The 26,141-nt window shown below is 39.5% G+C and overlaps 1 protein-coding gene across 1 annotated transcript; it reads left to right on the plus strand.

Annotated features, from left to right (window-relative positions):
• Nucleotides 1-11,629: 11,629 nt before the first annotated feature.
• On the plus strand, nucleotides 11,630-12,738 carry LOC100657809 (small ribosomal subunit protein eS24-like). Its single transcript, XM_064290900.1, has one exon. The coding sequence runs from the start codon at nucleotides 12,454-12,456 to the stop codon at nucleotides 12,736-12,738; it is 285 nt and encodes a 94-aa protein (XP_064146970.1). The 5' UTR covers nucleotides 11,630-12,453.
• Nucleotides 12,739-26,141: the final 13,403 nt, after the last annotated feature.

The following is a 26,141-nucleotide window of genomic DNA, read 5'->3' on the forward strand; positions in this document are numbered from 1 at the left end:
ATAAAGTGATGGAAGAAAAAGTCATGGTTTCTGGTTTTAGGGATCTTATAATTTGGAAACAGAAAAAGACATTAATCAAATAATTGCAGAAAGAATTTTGAACTTAAAATACTGACAAGTATCACGAAGAAGAGATGTATGGTACTGTGAGTAAGTAAAACAGATTGTGGGAAGTTAGAAAAGTCTTCTCTGAGGAATTGGTAATGAAGCTGAGGCAGAAAGGAGAAGAGGAAGTTAATTCAGCAAAGGTTTTGGCATGTAGGTGGGGAGTTCTCCAAGCAGTGGGATCAGCACATGCAAAGGCCCTGAGGTGAGAAGGAAAACAGTGAGAGAGAGGAATCAAAAGAAGGCCAGAGAGCTGGAGCAGACAGAACTTGGGAGAGTGTGTGTGTGTGATGAAGTAAGAGGGTGAAGTAAAAGCCAGATCGTGCAAGCTTTTGCATCTTTATCCTAAGAGCAATGGAATCCATTCAAAGTTTCAAGCAGGACATTACATGATCTCCATCTATTGAGCCACCACCACACTCACTATTATGGGCCAGCCCACTGGTCCAAACTCTTCTCTGCACTCACTTCACCTTCCACAGAAGCCTTCTGGCTTTGTGTTCAGCATGCCAGAATTACTATCAAATTAGAGCCTTTGCACTTTCTGTTCCCTCTGCACGGAACTTTTTTCCACCATCTTCACATGTCTCTCCTCTCCCTTCACCTTTGATCTCTGCTAAAATGTCTTCTCTTGAAAACTTTCCTTTTAAAAACCCTAACTAAGAGAGACCCACTTATCTAGACTCCCCTTTACCTTCTTAACCTGATTTATAGTTTCACTATTCTTATCATTAACAGAATCTATATTCTAAATGTAGTTATTTAGTTAGTTTATAAAACATGCAGGTATATACATACATGCACAAACACAGAACTAGAATTTGGCATCAAGAAGGCAGGGACTTTATTGCTAACTATCCCTGGCACATGGTAGTGCTCAATAACTACTGAGCGAGTGAGTGAATAAATGATTTATAAGGAATGAATGCCAACTGTCACATAGATTACGAGAACACAAAAGACCTGGAGTCAGACCTAGGAATTTTATAATCTACATCTTCTCCAAGACTTTATCCAAACAAGGGAGTCTCAAATTCAGAAAAAAATATCAATCAGAACCACCTAGATACCTTTCTTAGTTGTACCACAACACAACGCATGCAAGTGAAAAGCAGGTTTTTAAGGTTATTCTACACCAGGCAGGCCAAAAAGAGGACATCTACCACTTCGCAGGTTGGACTAGTAGAGTTAAGGAGATATTACGTGAAAAATAGCATTACTGTCCTAAATGAAAAGTACACAAATGCATGAAGAACAGAGAGTACTTGTACCACCAGAATCTAGTCAGGAAAAAGGAAAAACTAGGTACCTACAAGTATCGGCCTTAGAGCCACCATAAACCAACAAAGAGAGGGCTTACCTCAGAGAACCAGTGCTTCATTACAGCATGAGCATTTATTGCGTGTGTTTATCCATTGAGAATTTATTTCACATATTAATATGCAAAGTACCATAGTAGATGTTGGGGCAAAATTAAGCCACATTGATAGGCACACTCTATAATATTGGGGAGGAAGGTAAATTCTAACGCTCTTTTCAGACAAAAAAAAATTAGGATACAAGACATGTGTTAGAGAAAAAGATTGCCATGGAGATTAGAGAGTGAAGGATAAAGACAGAACTAATTTCCCCCCGGATTAGAATTAAAATCCATTGCTCCTGTCAACTAAGAAATAAATAAAATTCAATAAACCTGTTTGCATTTTCCTTTTAAAGGCAGATTTTTAAAAATCAGCATCTTGCACATGTGAAGCTTTTAAAATGTGTTTGTGAGGGAAGGAAGGAGGGAAGGAGTGTGAGAGAAAGGGGAAGCCATCTACTCATGGTTGGATTTTGTGATCAGAAAACATCAACGTTTTGGATCTTCTGGGCTCTATGTTTCATAGAATGAGCTCAAAGGAGCTTCCCAGAATGCACCTGAGACATAGTATAATAGCCACCTGCCTATATATTGTGCTACAAGGATTGTCAGAATCACACCTGCCTAAAATGTCCAGCTGATGTCATTCTTTAAGTCAAATTATTGAAGACTTCGGCTAACACGCAACTGTGTTGGCTGTTATCAATTGCCTCATAGAACATGGTCAGTGGACCAGCAGCATCACTGTCACTTGAGACTATGGAAATGCAGGTTCTCAGGTGCCGCCCAAACCTGCTGAATCAGAATCCACATTGTAATAAGATCCCCAGGTGACTTACACATGTGCATTAAAGTCTGAGAAGCACTGGTCTGTTTCACATGTTCCACTGCATGGTAATGCATTAACAGGTTGTTTGTTTTTAACCTTAGGACATTTGAACCCTATCCTAAGAAGTGCACAGAACTCTAGAAGAATATACAAAAAAAAAAAAGCAAATACAGTATTTGTGCCTCCGAAGTGAAAGGAAAGTTATAAATCTTGGAACACAATGGAAATACTGGGCATGAGTCTAAGACAGTAGTTGGAGTAGGTAAAGAATCAGGGTGTGAAAATGCTCACAGGCTTCTGCAGCTGGGGGTTGGGATGAGGTGGGAGGGGAAGGAATGAAGAGGAATGAAAGGGAGATGGAAGAATATTGCTTTATTGTTTTCTTTATGGATGTCCCTGGGTTTTATATAATTTATCAACAGAATTGCAGTGGGGCACTTTTTCACCATAAATCAATAGTTCCCCAATTTGCTCACACATTTTAGAGAGGGTCAGCAGGCGTAAATAACTCTGGTTTGGGATTCCTCTGGCTTATAGTCCTCTCTGGGCTCCTATCTAGCTCAGTGCTCTTAAACAAGACATTTATCTGTTATCCCACCTGTAGAGAGAATGCCTGGACAACAAGCACTCTAAAATGGTTTCCAGCTACAATATCCCATGATTCTAAGTTGCATCTTATGCCAAATTAGTATAGAATCACAAATACTTGAATTGGCCAGATTGGGACCCGTTTTTTAACTAATGATATCACTGGTTCTATTTGTGGTGAATGCAGAGATTAATCTGATTTAGTTAAATACCAGTCTCTGCTCCTTCTACAAATACCCACCCATGCTAGGAGGAGTCAATGTGACAAAGACATATCCACAGTATACCTCACACAACTTCTCTCTTGAGAAATTATTTCAGTTTCTCTCCATGTAATTGTTTCTATTCCAGGATCTAAAGCTCCCAACTGTAGCTTTTGGAAATCTCTCTCGTCCTGCCATCTTGTCTGGAGAAAATCAGAAGGTGTAAGTACTACACTGCATTTTTTTCACATTCCCATCCTCTCGGCAATGTATTTATTAAAGTGGCCATTCCTTTTACTCACTTGTCACGGGCAGAAGCGTCAAGCTCCTGATCCCCATATTTGTATCTATTGAACCAACTATAGTTTGTCATAGGCTATGCTGTCTTTCTCTTTGCTGCTCAGTTCAATTCTACAATAGCAAACAGCTGGGTAGCAGAAGGACCTGCTAGTCTGAGCACAGGTCTGGGAGTCAGTAACTTTGAGCTCAAATCCCAACTCTGCCACACGTTTGTTCTAAAGATGTGAGCTGTCCTATAAAAGCACTCATCACGGCATTCACACAAGCCTGGAAGCCACTGTGCTGATGTGCTAACACAAAGAAATCTTTCTTGTAGCTGTGCTTATGGCATTTTTCAATAGTCTTCTAATGGTGTTTTGGTCTGCCACAGAAAGGGTAATGAAAGGCAAAGAGCAAGGGGCCCGGCTTGCTCTTCAGTCACAATGACTTTGACTGCTCAGAGTCCAGTAGGTGGCAAAGAAAATATTTCAAGGGCAATTTCCTCACCTTTCAAACCTATGATTTCATATTAGAGGTTCAGTCTGTAAGCCTTCTTGTGTCGACAATTCTCTCTGGGAAGGTTAATGTCACTTCTAAGCTTAATAATGGCCCCAAAGTTCAGAATATACTGTAAACATCCTGAAAGTGATGAATATGTAAAAATAAACAAGAATGATAAACGCAAACGGTGCCTGAAAATCTTTACAGCTAATATTGGCTGCAAAAGAAGGGAAAGACATAAGCAAGGTTGTATCAACCGAGGGTCAAGCTTGTTTGTGAAAAGGAAAGAATTTAATCAAAGAACCAAATGGACCATCCCTCATGCTATGAAGCTGGTTGTACCACCCTCCTGCTATGAAACAAAATTTTCACCCCAGTGCTTGCCAACATATGATGTAACACAAATCTTCAGATAATTACTGATATACGTACCTGATGAAATTCACAAAATTGAGCTGAAGCTCCAGTGTTCTCTTCTGTTAAATGGGTATAGTATCATCTCCCTTCCTCATGCCACGAGATCATAGTGGGCTTAAAATATAATTTTTCTATTATAACCACTCTAGAATCATCAGATTTTCCACTGCTCTTGAAAATTTGTCAAATTATATTTGTTCACTTATTCCAAGCTATCATAATTTTTCTTTTCTCGGATACAGTTGTTCTCAGCCTGGCTGCACATTAAAATCACCTTATTGTTGATGTTGTTAGGTGTCCTTGAGTCAGCTCCAACTCATAGCGACCCCACATGCAACACAACTGAGCCATCCTCACAATCATTGATATGTTTGAGGTCGTTGTTGCAACCACGGTGTCAGACTTTCTCATTGAGGGTCTTCCTCTTTTTCACTGACCCTCTACTTTACCAAGCACGACGTCGTTCTCCAGGGACTGGTCCCTCCTGATGATATGTCCAAAGTACGAGAGACGAAGTCTTGCCATCCTCCTTTCTAAGGAGCTTTCTGGCTGTATTTCTTCTAAAACATATTTATTTGTTCTTCTGACAATCCATGGCATATTCAGTATTCTTTGTCAACATCATAATTGAAAGGCATCAATTATTCTTCACTCTTCCTTATTCATTGCCCAGCTTTTGCATGCATACGAGACTACTGAAAATACCATGGCTTGTGTGAGGCACATCTTAGTCCTGAAAGTGATACCTAGGTAGCTTTTTTAAAATATCCTATTCCCAGTACCATCCTAGATCAATTAAACTAGAAAATCTATGGATAAATCCTAGATATTACTATTTCAAATAACTTGCTGTACCTTCCTCAAAAGCCAAAAACCAAACCTATTGCCTCTGAGTCGATTCCGAATCTTAGTGGCCCTATTGGACAGAGTCATAGAGTTTCCAAGGCTATAAATCTTTATAGAAGCAGGCCGCCACTTCTTTCTCCTGCAGAGCAGCTGGTGGGTTCGAACCACCCAGCCCTGGGTTAGCAGCCAAGCCCTAAACCACTGTGCCACCAGGGCTGCTTCTACCTTCCTCACCCCACCATATATTACCCAACAACCAGATGTGTGTTAGAATGTTTAACAACCTGGTCTCTGAGGAAGAAAAGGCCTGATCTGTAGTGTTTGCTAGTTTCTGAGGTGTAAATACTGGCACCATGGCTGATTTCAAGCTACTAACATAATATCATTAAATGCAGAGTTGCAAAGAGATGTACATGATCCGTTCTGGAGAACCAGTGTGGGCTAGCTGCAGATCACCACTGCCAGAATCATGTGTTAATCCAAGTAATCACTCAATTTATAAACATAAAAACCTGTTGCATCGAATCAATTCCGACTCATAGCAACCCTGTAGGACAGAGTAGAACTGCCCCACAGGGTTTCCAAGGAGCAGCTGGTAGATTCAAGCTGCTGACCTTTTGGTTAGCAGATGAGCCCTTAACCACTGCACCACTAGGGCTCTGATTTATAAATATAGAACTGTCCAAATAAAAAAATAAAACAACACCAAATATGGGAAGATAAATAAAACAAAATCTCAGGCTAACATAGTTAATGAATACAATTATTTCAACAACCATTAACTGAGCATCTACTAGGTACTAGATACTTTATGTTGTTGTTGTTAGGTGCTGTCAAGTTGGTCCCCACTCATAACGACCCTATAGGTCAGAGTAGAACTGCCCCATAGGGTTTCCAAGAAGCGGCTGGTAGATTTGAACTGCTGACATTTTGGTTAGCAGCCGAGCTCTTAACCACTACTCCGCTAGGGCTCCAGATATATTATAGGCACTGTGAATAAAGCAATGAACAAAACAAACACAAATCCATGTCCTCAGGGAACTTTCATTATAAAGGGCAGACAATAAGCACATAAAAAAAAAAAAAGACAATAAGCACACTAGGTTAGTAAAATATATATGTATGTTAGATGATAAATATTATGGAGAAAAGTTAAAGGAGATAGGTAATATTAGGTAAAGCCTCTCAAATTTAAATTCTTCGATTAAAGAAAGCCTCACTGAATAACATGAAGGAACCCGGAAGGCATTATGCTGAGCGAAATTAGTCAGAGGCAAAAGGACAAATATTATATAAGACCACTATTATAAGATCTTAAGAAATAGTATAAACTGAGAAGAATATATACTTTTGTGGTTATGGGGAGGGGAGGGAGGGAGGGTGGGAGAGGGTTATTTACTGATTAGTTAGTAGATAAGAACTACTTTAGGTGAAGGGAAGGACAATACTCCATACACGGAAGGTCAGCTCAACTGGACTGGATCAAAAGCAAAGAAGTTTCCGGGATAAACTGAATCCTTCAAAGGTCAGCGGAGCAAGGGCGGGATTTTGGGGACTATGGCTTAAGGGGACTTCTAAGTCAATTGGCAAAATAATTCTATTATGAAAACATTCTGCATCCCACTTTGAAATGTGGCATCTGGGGTCTTAAATGCTAACAAGCGGCCATCTAAGATGCATCAATTTGTCTCAACCCACCTGGATCAAAGGAGAATGAAGAACACCAAAGTCACACGATAACTATGAGCCCAAGTGACAGAAAGGGCCACATGAACCAGAAACTTACACCATCCTGAGAGCAGAAGAACTAGATGGTGCCTGGCCACAACTGATGACTGCCCTGACAGGGAGCACAACAGAGAGAACCCCTGAGGGAGCAGGAGATCAGTGGGATGCAGACCCCAAATTCTCATAAAAAGACCATACTTAATGGTCTGACTGAGACTAGAGGAATCCCAGCGGTCATGGTCCCCAAACCTTCTGTTGGCCCAGGACAGGAACCATTCCTGAAGACAACTCATCAGACATGGAAGGGACTGGACAATGGGTAGGAGAGAGATGCTGATGAAGAGTGAGCTACTTGTATCAGGTGGACACTTGAGACTGTGTTGGCATCTCCTGTCTGGAGGGGAGATAGGAGGGTAGAGAGGGTTAGAAACTGGCAAAATTGTCATGAAAAGAGAGACTGGAAGGACTGACTCATTGCGGGGGGAATAAGTGGGAGTATGGAGTAAGGTGTATATAAGTTTACACGTGACAGACTGACTTGATTTGTAAACTCACTTAAAAATTATTAAAAAAAAAAAAAAAGAAAGCCTCACTGAGAAGTTGTTATTTGCATAAAGGCCTGAAGGAAGAGAATGAAGAACTATCCATAGGAAGTCAATACCAAATACAAAGGTCCAGAGGCAAAAAAACCATTTTGTGTGTCCCAGGCACATCAAGGAAGTAGGTGTGTTTTGAGTGGAGTGTGTCTTGAGGTGGTGGTAGATTGAACACAGAGTGGTAGCAGTGGAGAGAGAGAGGCAGATTTCTGAATGTATTTTGAAAGTAGAAGTAACAGACTTGCTAATGAATTGGCATAGGGCATAAAAGAAGGAAGGGAATCAATGGTGACTCCGAGGTCTTTGATTTGAGCACCTGAAGTGATTCAGGTGACGTTAGGTGAGATGGGAAACTTTACCAGTAGATTGAGAAATTCAGTTTTGGATGCATTATGTTTGAAATGACTATTAGATACATAACAAGAGATGTGATATAAGTAGTGAATAGAGGAGTCTGGAGCTCAGGCTAGAGCTGTACATATGTGAATAGTCAGTATGTTGTTTTAGGTGCTGTCAAGTCGGTTCTGACTCATAGTGACCCTAGATATAACAAAACAAAACACTGCCTGGTCCTGTGCCATCCTCATAATCACTGCTATGTTTGAGTCTATTGTTGCAGTCACTGTCAATCCATCATGTTGAGGGTCACTCTCTTTTCTGCTGACCCTCTACCTTACCAAGCATGACATCCTTCTCCGAGAATCGATTCCTCCTGATAACATGTCCAACATACAAGAGACAAAGTCTCATCATCTTCATTTCCAAGGAGCACTCTAGCTGTACTTCTTACAAGATAGACTTGTTCAGTCTTCTGGCAGTCCATGGTATATTTAATATTTTTCACCAGCACAATAACTCAAAGACATTAATTCTTCTTCAGTCTTCCTTATTCATTGTCCAGCTTTCCCATGCATATGAGGTGATTGAAAATACCATGGATTGGGTCAGACTCACCTTGGTCCTCAAAGGGAAATCTATGCTTTTCAACACTTTAAAGAGTTCTTTTGCAGCAGATTTGCCCAACACCATATGTCATTTGATTTCTTGACTGCTGCTTCCATGGGCTTTGGTTGTGGATCCAAGTAAAATGAAATCCTTGACAACTTCAGTCTTTTCTCCATTTATCATGATGTTGCTTATTGGTCCAGTTGTGAGGATTTTTGTTTTCTTTATGTTAAGGTATAATCCATACTGATGGCTGTAATCTTTGATCTTCATCAGTAAGCACTTCAAGTCCTCTTCATTTGTAGCAAGCAAGGTTGTGTCATCTGCATATCGAAGGTTGTTAATGAGTCTTCCACCAATTCTGATGCCTCTTTCTTCTTCGTATAGTCCAGTTTCTCAGATTATTTGCTCACCATACAGACTGAATAAGTATGGTGAAAGGATACAACCCTGATGCACACCTTTCCCAATTTTAAACAACCCAGTATTCCCTTGTCCTGTTCAAACAACTGCCTCTTGGCCTATGTTCAGGTTCCTCATGAGCACAATTAAGTGTTCAGGAATACCCATTCTTCCCAATGTTATCCATAATTTGTTATGATTCACACCATCGAATACCTTTGCACAGTCAATAAAACAAAGGTAAACATCTTTCTGGTATTCTCTGCTTGGAGTCAAGATTCATCTGACATCAGCAATGATATCCCTCCTTCATCACTTCTTCTGAATCCAGCTTGAACTTCTGGCAGTTCCCTGTCCATGTACTACTGCAACCATTTATGAATTATCTCCAACAAAATTTTACTTTCATGGAATATTAATGAAATTATTTGATAATTTCTGCATTCCGTTGGATCATTTTTCTTTGAAATGGGCACATATACGGGTCCCTTGAAGTCAGTTGGCCAGGTAGCTGTCTTTCAAATTTCTTGGCATGAGTGAGTACCTCCAGCACTACATCCTTTTGTTGAATTCCTGGAACCTTGTTTTTTGCCAAAGCCTTCATTGCAGCTTGGAATTCTTCGTTCAATACCATTGACTCTTGATCATATGCAACCTCCTGAAATGGTTGAATGTCAACCAATTCTTTTTGGTACAGTGATTCTGTATATTCTTCCCATCTTCTTTTAATGCTTCCAGTGTCATTCAATATTTTGCCCATAGAATCTTTCAAAATTGCAACTCAAGGCTTGAATTTTTTCTTAGGTCCTGTCAGCTTGAGAAATGTGGAGTATGTTCTTCCCTTTTGGTTTTCTAACTCCAAGTCTTGAACATTTCATTATAATATCTTACTTTGTCTTCTCCAACCACACTTTGAAATCTACAGTTCAGCTCTTTTATTTCATCATTTCTTCCTTTCACTTGAGCTACTCAACGTCAAAGACCACGTTTGAGTCTCTCCTGACATCAATTTTGGTCTTTTCTTTCTTTCTTGTCTTTTTAACCTCTTGCTTTCTTTGTATATGATGTCCTTGATGTTGTTTCACAACTCACCTGCTCTTCAGCCATTAGTGTTCAATGTATCAAATCTATTCTTGAAATGGTCTCTAAATTCAGGTGGGATACACTCAAGTTCATACTTTGGCTCTTGTGGACTTCTTCTAATTTTCTCCAACTTCAGCTCGAACTTCCATATGAGTAATTGCTGGTCTGTTCTGCAGTCAGCCGCTGGCCTTGCTCTGACTGATGATACTGAGTTTTTCCATGGCCTCTTTCCACAGATGTAGTCAGCTTGATTCCTGTGTATCCATCAGGTAAGGTCCACGTGTATAGTCACCGTTTATGTTGTTGAAAAAAGGTATTCACAATGAATAAGTCTAGTAAAATTCTATCATGTGGTCTCTGGCATCACTTCTATCACCAAGGCCATATTTTTCAACTACCTATCCTTCTATGTTTCCAGCTTTCATATTCCAATCACCAGTAATTATCAATGCGTCTTGATTGCATGTTTGATCAATTTCAGTTTGTAGAAGTTAGCAAAAATCTTCAATTTCTTCATCCTTGGCATTAGTGGTTTGTGTGTAACTTCAGATAATAGTCATATTAACTGGTCTTTCTTATAGGTGTATAGATGTTATCCTATCACTGAGTCGTGCTTTAGAATAGAGCTGGAAATGTTCTTTTTGATGATGAATGCAACGTCATTCCTCCTCAATTTGTCATTTCCGGCATGGTAGACCATATGATTGTCTGATTCAAAATGGCCAATACCAGTCCATTTCAACCTCTTGAACAAATCCATAGTCTTTTCAATCACATCATATGCATGAGAAAGCTGGACAATGAATAAGGAAGACCAAAGAAGAATTGTCACCTTTGAATTATGGTGTTCAGGAAGAGTATTTGAATATACCATGGACTGCCAAAAGAATGAACAAATCTGACTTGAAAGAAGTACAACCAGAATCCTCCTTCCTTAGAAGCAAATATGGCGAGACTGCATCTTAGTTACTTTGGACATGTTATCAGGAGGGATCAGTCCCTGGAGAAGGACATAATGTTTGATAAAGTAAAGCATCAGCTAAAAAAAGGAAGATTCTCAATGAGATGGATTGACACAGTGGCTGCTACAATGGGCTCACGTATAACAAGGATTGTAAGGATGGTGCAGGACCGGGCAGTGTTTCATTCTATAGGTTGAGACATAGGGTCACTATAAGTTGGAACCGACTCAATGGCACCTAACAACAATAACAATTTAAAAAAACAAAATTTCTCAGTAATTACTATTATAAATGTCCTCCTTGTCTTTACTCTCAAGTTAAATACCTGTGCCAATCCAAAGGCAAAGTTCAAGTAATGGAGCAATGAAAGAGAGAGTTTGGTGGGATGGAAGAACACTTGGACCATGGCTAAGTAGATGCCAAGCTTCTGACTTCACTACTAGCTTGTTAAGGAGAAAGACTAATAGTATATTTGAGTCTCCAAACAGCATGCAAAATTTCAATCTCAGAAATACCTTTGAAGTTAGGTGTCTATATAGAGTTTATCTCCTGCTTCTGTCAACAAAAACCAGAGTGAACATATCCTTCCAGTTTGCATTTTCAGAAGTGGGAGCTCTTTTCTAAGTGGTTGATTTACTCCCAAAACTAACTCATTAGAAGCAGTGTTCTAACTTCTGTCTTTTTTCTCCTAAAATAAATTTTAATTGCACTGCAATGAAAGAAGTAAACATGGACTGTTGTATTAAAAAAAAAAAAAAAAAAACCACTATTGCCATTTAATGGATTCTGACTCATAGTGATCCTATAGGACAGAGTAGAACTGCCCCCATAGGGTTTCTGAGGCTGTAATCTTTACAAGAGCAGTCTGCCACATCTTTCTTCTGTGGAGTAGCTGGTGGGCTGGAACCACTGACCTTCTGGTGCGCAGCTGAGCTCTTAACCACTGTGCAAAACATTATATTCTGAACCAAACATTTATTTAATTTTTTTTTTTTCTTTTTAACCATCCTTACTTTATCTTTTCCTAGGAAAGTTAATCTTTTTTTTTAATTGTCATGGATTATGTCCCCCAAAAATGTGTGTATCAATTTGGCTGGGCCATGATAACCTCCTGATATTGTGTGATTTTCCTGTGTATTGTAAATCCTGCCTCTATGCTGTTAATGAGGGAGGATGGGTGTCAGTTATATTAGAGAGGCAGGACTCAATCTACAAAACCAGACTGTGTCTTGAGGCAATCTCTTGAGATATAAAAGAAAGAAGGAAGCAGAGAGACAGGGGGGCCTCATACCACTGAGAAAGGAACACTGGGAGCAGAGAGCATCCTTTGGACTTCAGATCCCTGTGAGAAGCTCCTAGTCTGGCGGAACATTGATGAGAAGGCCGACAGAGAGAGAAAGACTTCCCCTGGAGCTGATGCCCTGAATTTGGACTTTTAGCCTAGTAACTGTAAGGAAATAAACTCTTCTTTGTTAAAACTGTCCACTTGTGGTATTTCTGTTATAGCAGCACTAAATAACTAAGATTGAATTCTTCCTTTTTCTCCTTTGCTGCCTAAGGATGGGCCCTCATTGTGAACAACAGGGTAGCTAATCAGACCAGGAAGTTTATGACCAACGTACTACTTCAGCAGAAACAAATGTTCATTGATGCCCTTCACGCTGAGAAGGCAACAATATTTAAGACAGAAATTCAGGAAAACCTAGCCAAAATATACAAAACTACACCAGATCTCATCATTGTATTTGGATTCAGAACCCATTTTGTGGGTGACAAGATAACTGACTTCAGCATGATTTACAATTCCTTGGATCATGCAAAGAAAAATGAAACCAAACACAGACTTGCAAGACATGACTTATATGACAAGAAAATGCCCTTAGGAAAACAGTGAAAAGAACACAAGAACAGAATAAAGAAAGTCATCAGGACTCTAAAAGCCAACATAGGTGGTGGCAAAAGAAAATGTAAGGATTCTGCAGTGACTTGATCTGCGGTAATTTTGAGGATTTTTCCTCAAAGGATTAATGAAATATAAAAAGTTTAAAAAAAAAAATTCTTGGGGAACTCATTCTACAGTCCCAAGTTCTAAGGATCACAATTTGGCATTTCATTCATTTGTAGGACTACATTTGTGCAAAAATATGCTACCATAAAGGAAATAAGTCTGTATAAATGAATATGGCATATGATCTTTGACTTTGAGGTTACAAACGATAGAATAATACCATGGTAGGTTTTCTAAATTTCCACATTTAAAGTATTAACATTTTTGTACAGAAGATAAACCCCTAGTATTTGGATTTGGAACCCATGACTATATATATCCATAAAGCAATATATATGCAATTAAATTTGTGGACAAAAAACATACTTTTTCTGTCCTGTTACAGAATGACCTAAACAAAATTACATTCTGTATACAAATATGTGATAAATATATTTGTTTGAAGGATTAAAAGCAAAAGTTTATCAAAGATCTTTTTCGTCCACCAAAGGCTATATGAAGTTCTTAATTGTCTCTCTCCATGAGAGGCCTGGTGGCACAGTGGTAAAGAACTCAGCTGCTAACCAAAAGGTCAGCAGTTTGAATTCACCAGCCGCTCCTTGGAAATCCTATAGGGTAGTTCTACATTGTCTTATTAAAAAAAAAAAACAAACCCAGTGCAGTCTTATAGGGTTGTTAAAAATGGCTTGGGGGTGGAGTCTAACCTCCTCTAACTTCACAATGGGAAAGGAGAATCAAGATCAACAGCTCAAGGCTGATTCCTATGAGGCGGGGGTCAGACACGCCTCCTCTCTCTGACACCTTTACCAATTCTTATACCACCACATGGCAGTCTCTATTTCTCTGCTGGGTTCAATAATTCATTGCAATGGCCACATAGAACTCACACACCATACTCATGATTATGGGGTTTATTAAGGAAGTAACAGTTACAATGCAGACTCAGGAACACTCAAGTATACAGTTCTTGCATCAGGACGGACTCTTCCTAGCTGCACTCACAGGCACGCCTCTCCTTGGCCCTAGGCCTCTGCCCAAAGGCACTCACTCAGCTTTCTTTCTCCTCGAACAGGGGAGGCCCACCTCACTGTCTCCTGCTGCTGGGTCTTTGCTGCCAGGTCTCTCTTGCCACCGTTTCCCACCGTCTTCGGAGTTACAGCTCACTCTCTCTCTCTCTGTTTCTTCCTTGCAGGAGCTTCTTAGCACAGAGATACCAGGTTCAAAGGACATGCTGGCTCCTGGGAGTTCTTTCTTGGTAGTGGTGATATCTTTTCTTTCCTGCCTCTGTGGTGGCTCATTCCAAGCCCAGCAGGATGGCATAACTGGCCAAACCCTTGGTAGGCTACAATTACCATATCAGCACAGTGCAACATCATCACTCGGGTAGGAGTTACAAGACTGTGGCTAGAAACGCTACACAAAAGCAATCAATTGCACTGCAGTGTTGCTATGAGTCAGAATCCACTCAACAGCAACAGGTTTGGTTTTTGGTTTTATGTATAATCTACAGAAATTGAAACAAAGCACTTGAGAGTACTTGAAATCACCTTGCACTTTAGAAGCTTTGTAAAAATTTACTTGATTACTTATTCTAAAAAATAAAACAAACAGGAGATTCTCATCCTTTATATACTTCATATATTTCAGTACATGTCTAATCTAAATATATATTTTAAGCAGAATAAAGCACATATGAGCACCGTGAATTAGAACTTCATTCATAAATAAAGTGGAGTAAAACTTCCACTAAATTTCTGAGTTAGAAATAATCGTGTATACAAGTGTTCCCGTTAACAAATTTAAATACATTCCAGACTAAACAAACCGTGGTACAGACATATAGGGGAATATTATCCAGTCATAAAAAGGAATGAAATACTAATATTTGCTATGATATGGATGATCCTCAAAAATATGTTAAATGAAAGAAGCTAGACACAAAAGGTCACTTATTGTATGAGTCCTTTTATATGAAAGATCCATAAGAAAGACAGAAAGAACACTGGAGATTGCCAATGGCTGGGGGCAGGGAATAATACAGTAACTGCTTAATGGACACTGGATTTTATTCTCTTGTTAGGTGCCGACGAGTCGCTTCCAACTCATAGCAGCCCTATGTACGACAGAACGAAACATCGCCCAGCCCTGTGCAATCCTCATGATCGTTGTTATGCTTAAGCCCTTGGTTGCAGCCAAGGTGTCAATCCATCTCGTTAAGGGTCTTCCTCTTTTTTGCTGACCCTGTAATTTACCAAGCATGATGTCCTTCTCCAAGGACTGGTGCCTTTTGATGGCATGTCCAAAGTATGTGAGACAAAGTATCATCATCCTTGCTTCTAGGAGCACTCTGGCTATACTTCTTCCAAGACAAATTCATTCATTCTTTTGGGAGTCCGTGGCATATTCAATATTCTTCACCAGCACCACAATTCAAAGCATCAACTCTTCTTTTGTCTTCCTTATTCATTGTCCAGCTTTCACATGCATATAAGGCAATTGAAAACACCGCCGCTTGGGTCAGGTGCACCTTAGTCCTCAAAGGGACATCTGTGCTTTTGAACACTTTAAAGAGGTCTTTTGAGCAGATTTGTCCAACGCAATGCATCATTTGATTTCCCGACTGCTGCTTCCATGGGTGTTTATTATGGATCCAAATAAAATGAAACCCTTGACAACTTCAATCTTTTCTCCATTTATCATGATGTTGTTTACTAGTCCAGTTGTGAGGATTTTTTTTTTCTTTATGTTGAGGTGTAATCCATACTGAAGGCTGTGGTCTTTGATCTTCATCAGTAAATGCTTCAAGTCCTCTTTGCTTTCAGCAAGCAAGGTTGTGTCATCTGCATAATGCAAGGTAATGAATCTTTCTCCGATCTCAATGCTCCATTCTTCTTCATATACTCCAGCTTCTCAAATTATTTGCTGAGCATACAGAATGAGTAAAAAAAATATGGTGAAACAACACTGACACCTTTCCTAACTCTGAACCACACGGTATCCCCTTGTTCTCTTCAAATGACTGCTTCTTTTTTTTTTTTTTAATTAACTTTTATTAAGCTTCAAGTGAACGTTTACAAATCCAATCAGTCTGTCACATATAAGTTTACATACATCTCACTCCCTACTCTCACTTGCTCTCCCCCTCTTGAGTCAGCCCTTTCAGTCTCTCCTTTCGTGACAATTTTGCCGGCTTCCCTCTCTCTCTATCCTCCCATCCCCCCTCCAGACAAGAGTTGCCAACACAATCTCAAGTGTCCACCTGATATAATTAGCTCACTCTTCATCAGCGTCTCTCTCCCACCCGCTGACCAGTCCCTTTCATGTCTGATGAGTTTCTTCGGGGATGGTTCCTGTCCTGTGCCAACAGACGGTCTGGGGACCATGGCCGCCGGGATTCCTCTAGTCTCAGTCAGACCATTAAGTTTGGTCTTCTTATGAGAATTTGGGGTCTGTACCCCACTGATCTCCTGCTCCCTCAGGGGTCCTCTGCTGTGCTCCCTGTCAGGGCAGTCATCTATTGTGGCCGGGCACCAACTAGTTCTTCTGGTCTCAGGATGATGTAGGTCTCTGGTTCATGTGGCCCTTTCTGTGTCTTGGGCTCTTAGTTGTCGTGTGGCCTTGGTGTTCTTCATTTTCCTTTCCTCCAGGTGGGTTGAGACCAATTGATGCACCTTAGATGGCCGCTTGTTAGCATTTAAGACCCCAGACACCACATTTCAAAGTGGGATGCAGAATGATTTCATAATAGAATTATTTTGCCAATTGACTTAGAAGTCCCCTCAAACCATGTTCTCCAGACCCCCGCCCTTGCTCCCCTGACCTTTGAAGCATTCATTTTATCCCGGAAACTTCTTTGCTTTTGGTCCAGTCCAATTGAGCTGACCTTCCAAGTATTGAGTGTTGTCTTTCCGTTCACCTAAAGCAGTTCTTATCTACTGATTAATCAATTAAAAAAACCCTCTCCCACCCTCCCTCCCTCCCCGCCTCGTAACCACAAAAGTATGTGTTCTTCTCAGGTTTACTATTTCTCAAGATCTTATAATAGTGGTCTTATACAATATTTGTCCTTTTGCCTCTGACTCATTTCGCTCAGCATAATGCCTTCCAGGTTCCTCCATGTTATGAAATGTTTCAGAGATTCGTCACTGTTCTTTATCGATGCGTAGTATTCCATTGTGTGAATATACCACAATTTATTTAACGATTCATCCGTTGATGGACACCTTGGTTGCTTCCAACTTTTTGCTATTGTAAACAGAGCTGCAATAAACATGGGTGTGCATATATCTGTTTGTGTGAAGGCTCTTGTATCTCTAGGGTATATTCCGAGGTGTGGGATTTCTGGGTTGTATGGTAGTTCTATTTCTAACAGTTTAAGATAACGCCAGATAGATTTCCAAAGTGGTTGTACCATTTTACATTCCCACCAGCAGTGTATAAGAGTTCCAATCTCTCCGCAGCCTCTCCAGCATTTATTATTTTGTGTTTTTTGGATTAATGCCAGCCTTGCTGGTGTGAGATGGAATCTCATCGTAGTTTTAGTTTGCATTTCTCTAACGGCTAATGATCGAGAGCATTTTCTCATGTATCTGTTGGCTGCCTGAATATCTTCTTTAGTGAAATGTGTGTTCATATCCTTTGCCCACTTTTTGATTGGGTTGTTTGTCTTTTTGTGGTTGAATTTTGACAGAATCATGTAGATTTTAGAGATCAGGCGCTGGTCTGAGATGTCATAGCTGAAAATTTTTCCCAGTCTGTAGGTGGTCTTTTTACTCTTTTGGTGAAGTCTTTAGATGAGCATAGGTGTTTGATTTTTAGGAGCTCCCAGTTATCGGGTTTCTCTTCATCATTTTTGGTAATGTTTTGTATTCTGTTTATGCCTTGTATTAGGGCTCCTAGGGTTGTCCCAATTTTTTCTTCCATGATCTTTATCGTTTTAGTCTTTATGTTTAGGTCTTTGATCCACTTGGAGTTAGTTTTTGTGCATGGTGTAAGGTATGGGTCCTGTTTCATTTTTTTGCAAATGGATATCCAATTATGCCAGCACCATTTGTTAAAAAGGCTATCTTTTCCCCAATTAATTGACACTGGTCCTTTGTCAAATATCAGCTGCTCATACGTGGATGGATCTATGTCTGGGTTCTCAATTCTGTTCCATTGGTCTATGTGCCTGTTGTTGTACCAGTACCAGGCTGTTTTGACTACTGTGGCTGTATAATAGGTTCTGAAATCAGGTAGAGTGAGGCCTCCCACTTTCTTCTTCTTTTTCAGTAGTGCTTTGCTTATCCGGGGCTTCTTTCCCTTCCATATGAAACTGGTGATTTGTTTCTCTATCCCCTTAAAATATGACATTGGAATTTGGATCGGAAGTGCGTTAAATGTATAGATGGCTTTTGGTAGAATAGACATTTTTACTATGTTAAGTCTTCCTATCCATGAGCAAGGTATGTTTTTCCACTTAAGTATGTCCTTTTGAATTTCTTGTAGTAGAGCTTTGTAGTTTTCTTTGTATAGGTCTTTTACATCCTTGGTAAGATTTATTCCTAAGTATCTTATCTTCTTGGGGGCTACTGTGAATGGTATTGATTTGGTTATTTCCTCTTCGGTGTTCTTTTTGTTGATATAGAGGAATCCAAGTGATTTTTGTATGTTTATTTTATAACCTGAGACTCTGCCAAACTCTTCTATTAGTTTCAGTAGTTTTCTGGAGGATTCCTTAGGGTTTTCTGTGTATATAATCATGTCATCTGCAAATAGTGATAACTTTACTTCCTTCTTGCCAATCCGGATACCTTTTATTTCTTTGTCTAGCCTAATTGCCCTGGCTAGGACTTCCAGCACGATGTTGAATAAGAGCGGTGATAAAGGGCATCCTTGTCTGGTTCCCGTTCTCAAGGGAAATGCTTTCAGGTTCTCTCCATTTAGAGTGATATTGGCTGTTGGCTTTGCATAGATGCCCTTTATTATGTTGAGGAATTTTCCTTCAATTCCTATTTTGGTAAGAGTTTTTATCATAAATGGGTGTTGGACTTTGTCAAATGCCTTTTCTGCATCAATTGATAAGATCATGTGGTTTTTGTCTTTTGTTTTATTTATGTGATGGATTACATTAATGGTTTTTCTGATATTAAACCAGCCTTGCATACCTGGTATAAATCCCACTTGATCAGGGTGAATTATTTTTTTGATGTGTTGTTGGATTCTATTGGCTAGAATTTTGTTGAGGATTTTTGCAACTATGTTCATTAGGGATATAGGTCTATAATTTTCTTTTTTTGTAATGTCTTTACCTGGTTTTGGTATCAGGGAGATGGTGGCTTCATAGAATGAGTTGGGTAGTATTCCGTCATTTTCTACGCTTTGGAATACCTTCAGAAGTAGTGGTGTTAACTCTTCTCTGAAAGTTTGGTAGAACTCTGCAGTGAAGCCGTTCGGGCCAGGGCTTTTTTTTGTTGGGAGTTTTTTGATTACCGTTTCAATCTCTTTTTTTGTTATGGGTCTGTTTAGTTGTTCTACTTCTGAATGTGTTAGCTTAGGTAGGTAGTGTTTTTCCAGGAATTCATCCATTTCTTCTAGGTTTTCAAATTTGTTAGAGTACAATTTTTCATAATAATCTGAAATGATTCTTTTAATTTCATTTGGTTCTGTTGTGATGTGGTCCTTCTCGTTTCTTATTCGGGTTATTTGTTTCTTTTCCTGTATTTCTTTAGTCAGTCTAGCCAATGGTTTATCAGTTTTGTTAATTTTTTCAAAGAACCAGCTTTTGGCTTTGTTAATTCTTTCAATTGTTTTTCTGTTCTCTAATTCATTTAGTTCAGCTCTAATTTTTCTGATTTGTTTTCTTCTGGTGCCTGATGGGTTCTTTTGTTGCTCAGTTTCTATTTGTTCAAGTTGTAGGGACAGTTCTCTGATTTGGGCTCTTTCTTCTTTTTGTATGTGTGCATTTATCGATATAAATTGGCCTCTGAGCACTGCTTTTGCTGTGTCCCAGAGGTTTTGATAGGAAGTATTTTCATTCTCGTTGCTTTCTATGAATTTCCTTATTCCCTCCTTGATGCCTTCTATAACCCAGTCTTTTTTCAGGAGGGTATTGTTCACTTTCCAAGTATTTGATTTCTTTTCCCTAGTTTTTCTGTTATTGATCTCTAGTTTTATTGCCTTGTGGTCTGAGAAGATGCTTTGTAATATTTCGATGTTTTGGACTCTGCAAAGGTTTGTTTTCTGACCTAATATGTGGTCTATTCTAGAGAATGTTCCATGTGCGCTAGAAAAAAAAGTATACTTTGCAGCAGTTGGGTGGAGAGTTCTGTATAAGTCAATGAGGTCAAGTTGGTTGATTGTTGTAAGTAGGTCTTCCGTGTCTCTATTGAGCTTCTTACTGGATGTCCTGTCCTCCGAAAGTGGTGTGTTGAAGTCTCCTACTATAATTGTGGAGGTGTCTATCTCACTTTTCAATTCTGTTAAAATTTGATTTATGTATCTTGCAGCCCTGTCATTGGGTGCATAAATATTTAATATGGTTATGTCTTCCTGATCAGTTGTCCCTTTTATCATTATATAGTGTCCTTCTTTATCCTTTGTGGTGGATTTAAGTCTAAAGTCTATTTTGTCAGAGATTAATATTGCTACTCCTCTTCTTTTTTGCTTATTGTTTGCTTGATATTTTTTTTTCCATCCTTTGAGTTTTAGTTTGTTTGTGTCTCTAAGTCTAAAGTGTGTCTCTTGTAGGCAGCATATAGATGGATCGTGTTTCTTTATCCAGTCTGTGACTCTCTGTCTCTTTATTGGTGCATTTAGTCCATTTACATTCAGCGTAATTATAGATAAATAAGTTTTTAGTGCTGTCATTTTGATGCCTTTTTATGTGTGTTGTTGACAATTTCATTTTTCCACATACTTTTTTGTGCTGAGGTGTTTTTCTTAGTAAATTGTGAGATCCTCATTTTCATAGTGTTTGACTTTATGTTAGTTGAGTCGTTACGTTTTTCCTGGCTTTTATCTTGAGTTATAGAGTTGTTATACCTTTTTGTGGTTACCTTATTATTTACCCCTATTTTTCTAAGTAAAAACCTAACTTGTATTGTTCTATATCGCCTTGTATCACTCTCCATATGGCAGTTCAATGCCTCCTGTATTTAGTCCCTCTTTTTGATTATTGTGATCTTTTACCTATTGACTTCCATGATTCCCTGTTATGTGTATTTTTTTTTTAATTAATCTTAATTTGTTTGTTTTTGTGATTTCCCTATCTGAGTTGATATCAGGAAGTTCTGTTTTGTGACCCTGTGTTGTGCTGATATCTGATATTATTGGTTCTCTGACCAAACAATATCCTTTAGTATTTCTTGTAGCTTTGGTTTGGTTTTTGCAAATTCTCTAAACTTGTGTTTATCTGAAAATACCTTAATTTCACCTTCATATTTCAGAGAGAGTTTTGCTGGATATATGATCCTTGGCTGGCAGTTTTTCTCCTTCAGTGTTCTGTATATGTCGTCCCATTCCCTTCTTGCCTGCAATATTCTTATTGATTCTCCCTTGAAGGAAACCTTTCTTTTCTCCCTGGCTGCTTTTAAAATTTTCTGTTTATCTTTGGTTTTGGTGAGTTTGATGATAATATGTCTTGGAGTTTTTCTTTTTGGATCAATCTTAAATGGGGTTCGATGAGCATCTTGCATAGATATCCTTTCGTCTTTCATGATGTCAGGGAAGTTTTCTGTCAGGAGTTCTTCAACTATTTTCTCTGTGTTTTCTGTCCCCCATCCCTGTTCTGGGACTCCAATCACCCGCAGGTTATCCTTCTTGATAGAGTTCCACATGATTCTTAGGGTTACTTCATTTTTTTTTAATTCTTTTATCTGATTTTTTTTCAGCTATGTTGGTGTTGATTCCCTGGTCCTCCAGATGTCCCAGTCTGCATTCTAATTGCTCGAGTCTGCTCCTCTGACTTCCTATTGCATTGTTTAATTCTGTAATTTTATTGTTAATCTTTTGGATTTCTACATGCTGTCTCTCTATGGATTCTTGCAACTTATTAATTTTTCCACTATGTTCTTGAATAATCTTTTTGAGTTCTTCAACAGTTTTATCAGTGTGTTCCTTGGCTTTTTCTGCAGTTGCCTTATTTCATTTGTGATGTCTTGAAGCATTCTGTAAATTAGTTTTTTATATTCTGTATCTGATAATTCCAGGATTGTATCTTCATTGGGGAAAGATTTTGATTCTTTTGTTTGGGGGGTTGTAGAAGCTGTCATGGTCTGCTTCTTTAAGTGGTTTGATATGGATTGTTGTCTCCGAGCCATCACTGGGAAACTAGTTTTTCCAGAAAATCTGCTAAAAAAAAAATGCAGTCAGATCCCTATCAGAGTTCTCCTTCTGGCTCAGGCTATTCGGATGTTAATGAAGCCGCCTGGGGAGGGTGGGGGAGGGAACAGAGAGATAGGAGAGTAGCACCTCAGAGTGTAGCCAGAGTTGCTTGTCTTGCTTGGAATGACTATTATATCTGAGATTCCCGCGGGGCGCATTGCCTATGTGTGCTGGCTGTGTGGAGATTGCCCCCGGGGGGTCTGGCCCGCTGGAGTCACGGTCAGATCCTCTGCTTCCAGCCCCACGCCCAGCGTCAAGGCTCCCCTACTGGGACGGTGCACTCTCGACTCCAAAATCAGTCGCTGCCTCCCGGGGACTTCTCGTCCCTCCAACCGCGTTGCCGTGCCGCCTCCGAGAACCGGTTGGGCCCCCTCCCGGGGTTAGTTCAGGGGGGTGGAGCAGCTCTCCGTGTTTATACCGTACCTGCGTCCAGTCCAAATCCCGGCGGGATTGTTCCCCGGCTGGGACACTGCTCTCCCCATTCCAAGACCAGTCACTGCCTCCCGGGGACTTCTCCTACCAGCTGCGTCTCATGCCGCCTGTGGAACCGGCTGGTCCCCCTCCCAGGGTTAGTTCAGGGGGGTGGAGCAGCTCTCTGTGCTTGTGCCATACCTGACTGGTAAGCTGGCTTCAGGCTCTGAAAACAATCGCTGCTTCCCCGTATTAGTTCGTTCTCCGTCTCTAAATCTGTTTGTTGTTCAGGGTTCGTAGATTGTTATGTATGTGATTGATTCACTTGTTTTTCCGTGTCTTTGTTGTAAGAGGGATCCGAGGTAGCGTCTGCCTAGTCCGCCATCTTGGCTCTGCCCCCCAAATGACTGCCTCTTGATCTATGTACATGTTCCTCATGAGCACTGTTAAATGTTCTGGAATTCCCATTTTTTGCAATGATATCCATAATTTGTTGTGACCCAAACAGTCAAATGCCTTTGCATAGTCGATAAAACACAGGTAAACATCTTTCTGGTATTCTCTGCTTTCAGCCAGGACCCATCTCACAACAGCAATGACATTCCTAGTTCTATGTCCTTTTCTCAATCTGGCTTGAATTTCTGGCAGTTCCCTGTCCATGTACTGCTGCAACTGTCTTTGAATGACCTTCAGCAAATTTTACTTGCATATGATATCAATGAAATTGTTCAATAATTTCTGCATTCAGTTGGATCATATTTTATTTTGGGGTGATGAAGATGTTTTAGAATTAGACAGAGATGGTTCCTGCACAACATTGCAAATGTACTAAATGCCACAGAATTGTTCACTGTAAAATGGTTAACTTTGTGTGAATTTTACCTCAAAAAACCAACAATGAAACAGAAAAACCTCAGATCTTTTTCTCAAAATTCAAGTCAAGCCAGAGTCCCATTACAAGAACAGTGATTTAACCCAAGCCAGAACTCACTCCTTGACCAAAAACAGATTCTTTTTCTATCTGGAAGTCAACAGTCAGCAGAATGGGAGAAAAAGGTATAGACATGAAATTCTGGCCTAGTCACATATTGCATGGCCTTGGAAGAGTCTACTCACCTTTCTTCCTACCATTTTTCTCCTCTACAAAAGGAAGCAATCCCTATTTCATGAGGTAGGAAAATTAATTCAGTGACTTAAGCCAGGGAAAGGTACAAGATCCACCTAAAATAGATGCGATAATTAGAGCTATCAGATAAGAATAGGCAGCAGAAAACAGGAAGTGTCTATAGACAAGTCAGTCAATCTCATAATAATATCAATAAGTTCTCGTCATACAGCAGGAGAACAGTGAGATGCAGACCTCAAATTCTCTTTAAAAGACCAGACTTAATGGTCTGACTGAGACTAGAAGGATCCCAGACGTTATGGTCCTTAGACCTTCTTTTAGCCCAAGACAGGAACCATTCCTAAAGCCAACTCTTCAGACGGGGATTGTACTGGACTATAAGATAGAAAATGATACTAGTGAGGAGTGAGCCTCTTGGATCAAGCAGACGCATGAGACTGTGGACAGCTCCTGTCTGGAGGGGAGACATGAAGGACAAGGGGGATAGAAGCTGGCTAAATGGACATGGAAAAGCAGGGTGGAGAGAAGTATGTTATCTCATTAGGAGGAGAGCAATTAGGAGTATATAGCAAGGTGTATATAAGTTTTTGTATGAGACTGACTTGATTTGTAAACTTTCACTTAAAGCACAATAAAAATTAAAAAAAAAAAAAATTCTTTGTCACACAGAAGGGCTAAATCAGTGTTTTCCAAAGTTCGCTCCAAAAAGGATCTCCCTTAAAAAAAAAATATTCTATACTGAAGCAAACTTCCAGAAACACTGTATAATAGATGCCCACCAAAGTGATTCACTGCACACATTAGTATATTAAAGCCCTATAAAACTTGCAATAAAAAGATCTCTAACTTTATTGGATCCAAACTTCCCTAAACTTTTTGGCCATTGAACTCTTTTTATCAAAAAGTAAGTAAAACAGTTTATTAATTTCTGGTCTAATTTATGTTAGTATTAGCACTGTATATTTTATTTCCTCAAAGCTGTGAAGTATAATCTTTTTTATCTTGACTTCCACCCTATAGAAATACAGCTAACTCAGCTTAGTCACTCTAGAGTTTTTCCCCCACTATTAAATGAAGCATCACTTTAGTATTTTTATCACTCTTAATTTAAATCTTTTAAGGTGCTTTCATTTACCTTATTGCCTTTTCAATTTCTTACATATTTACCCAAACGTCACATTTGAAACACTTTCTCAAGGACTTTTGAAGCACTCTATTTTTTAACACTTCATAAAACTAGGATATGTAGAAAAAATATTTCCTGCTTCCTATGAGTTCATTTTGCTTTGCTAACATAATGCTCAAGCATAACAACAACAATTGTAAGGATGGCGCAGGACCTCGCAGTGTTTCGTTCTGTTGTGCATAGGGTCGATATGAGTCAGAACCGACTCGATGGCACCTAACAACAACGTCATGAAACAGAACTTTACCCTTGCATTTGATGAGACCTCTTTCAAGGTATGTTGACATGTCATTTGATGGCCTGGCAACTCTATTAAAGATTTGTAGCTGTTAAAGTGCTCCTTTTCTAAAAGTGTATACAGCTCTTGAAAATCAATCCAGAGAGTTCTACAGTTCAGCCCTTACATCTGTTCTCTAATATCAGTTTCACTGTCAAAATTGAAGGAACTTGAAACTTGGTTAACCAGAATATACCATTCTCCAAATAGACTGGGAAACCAAGGTGTTAACTCACTGTCTAAAACTGTAAATTTTCTGCTCTCTGAGTCCAGCATCTCTCAATCATTTCATACTATGCTCACACTTTATTATTATTTGAAATATTGCCTCAAATTGGGTCCGACTCATAGCAACACTGTGTACAACACAACAAAACACAGCCTGGTCCTGCGGCATCTTCACAATCATCAATGTGTTTGAGCCTGTTGTTGCAGCCACTGTATCAATCCATCTAGTTGAAGGTCTTCCTCTTTTTTGCTGACCCTTTACTTTACCAAGCATGATGTCCTTCTCCAGAGACTGGTCCCTCCTGGTAACATGTCCAATGTATGTGAGATGAGGTCTCGCCATCCCTGCTTCTAGGGAACATTCTGACTGTACTTCTTCCAAGACAGATTTGTTAATTCTTCTGATTGAATAAGTATGGTGAAAGGATACCACCCTGACACACATCCTTCCTGATTTTAAACCATGTAGTATCCCCTTGTTCTGTTCGAACAATTGCCTCTTGCTCTAAGTACAGGCTCCACATGAACACAATTAAGTGTTTTGGAATTTCCATTTTTTGTGATGTTATTCATGATTTGTTATGATCCATACGGTCAAATGCCTTTGCATAGTCAATAAAACACAGATAAACATCTTTCTGGTATTCTTTGCTTTCAGCCCAGATCCATCAGACATCACCAATGCCTTGTTCCATGCC

Source organism: Loxodonta africana, chromosome 9 (assembly GCF_030014295.1).
Source record: "Loxodonta africana isolate mLoxAfr1 chromosome 9, mLoxAfr1.hap2, whole genome shotgun sequence".
NCBI classification, from domain to species: domain Eukaryota; kingdom Metazoa; phylum Chordata; class Mammalia; order Proboscidea; family Elephantidae; genus Loxodonta; species Loxodonta africana.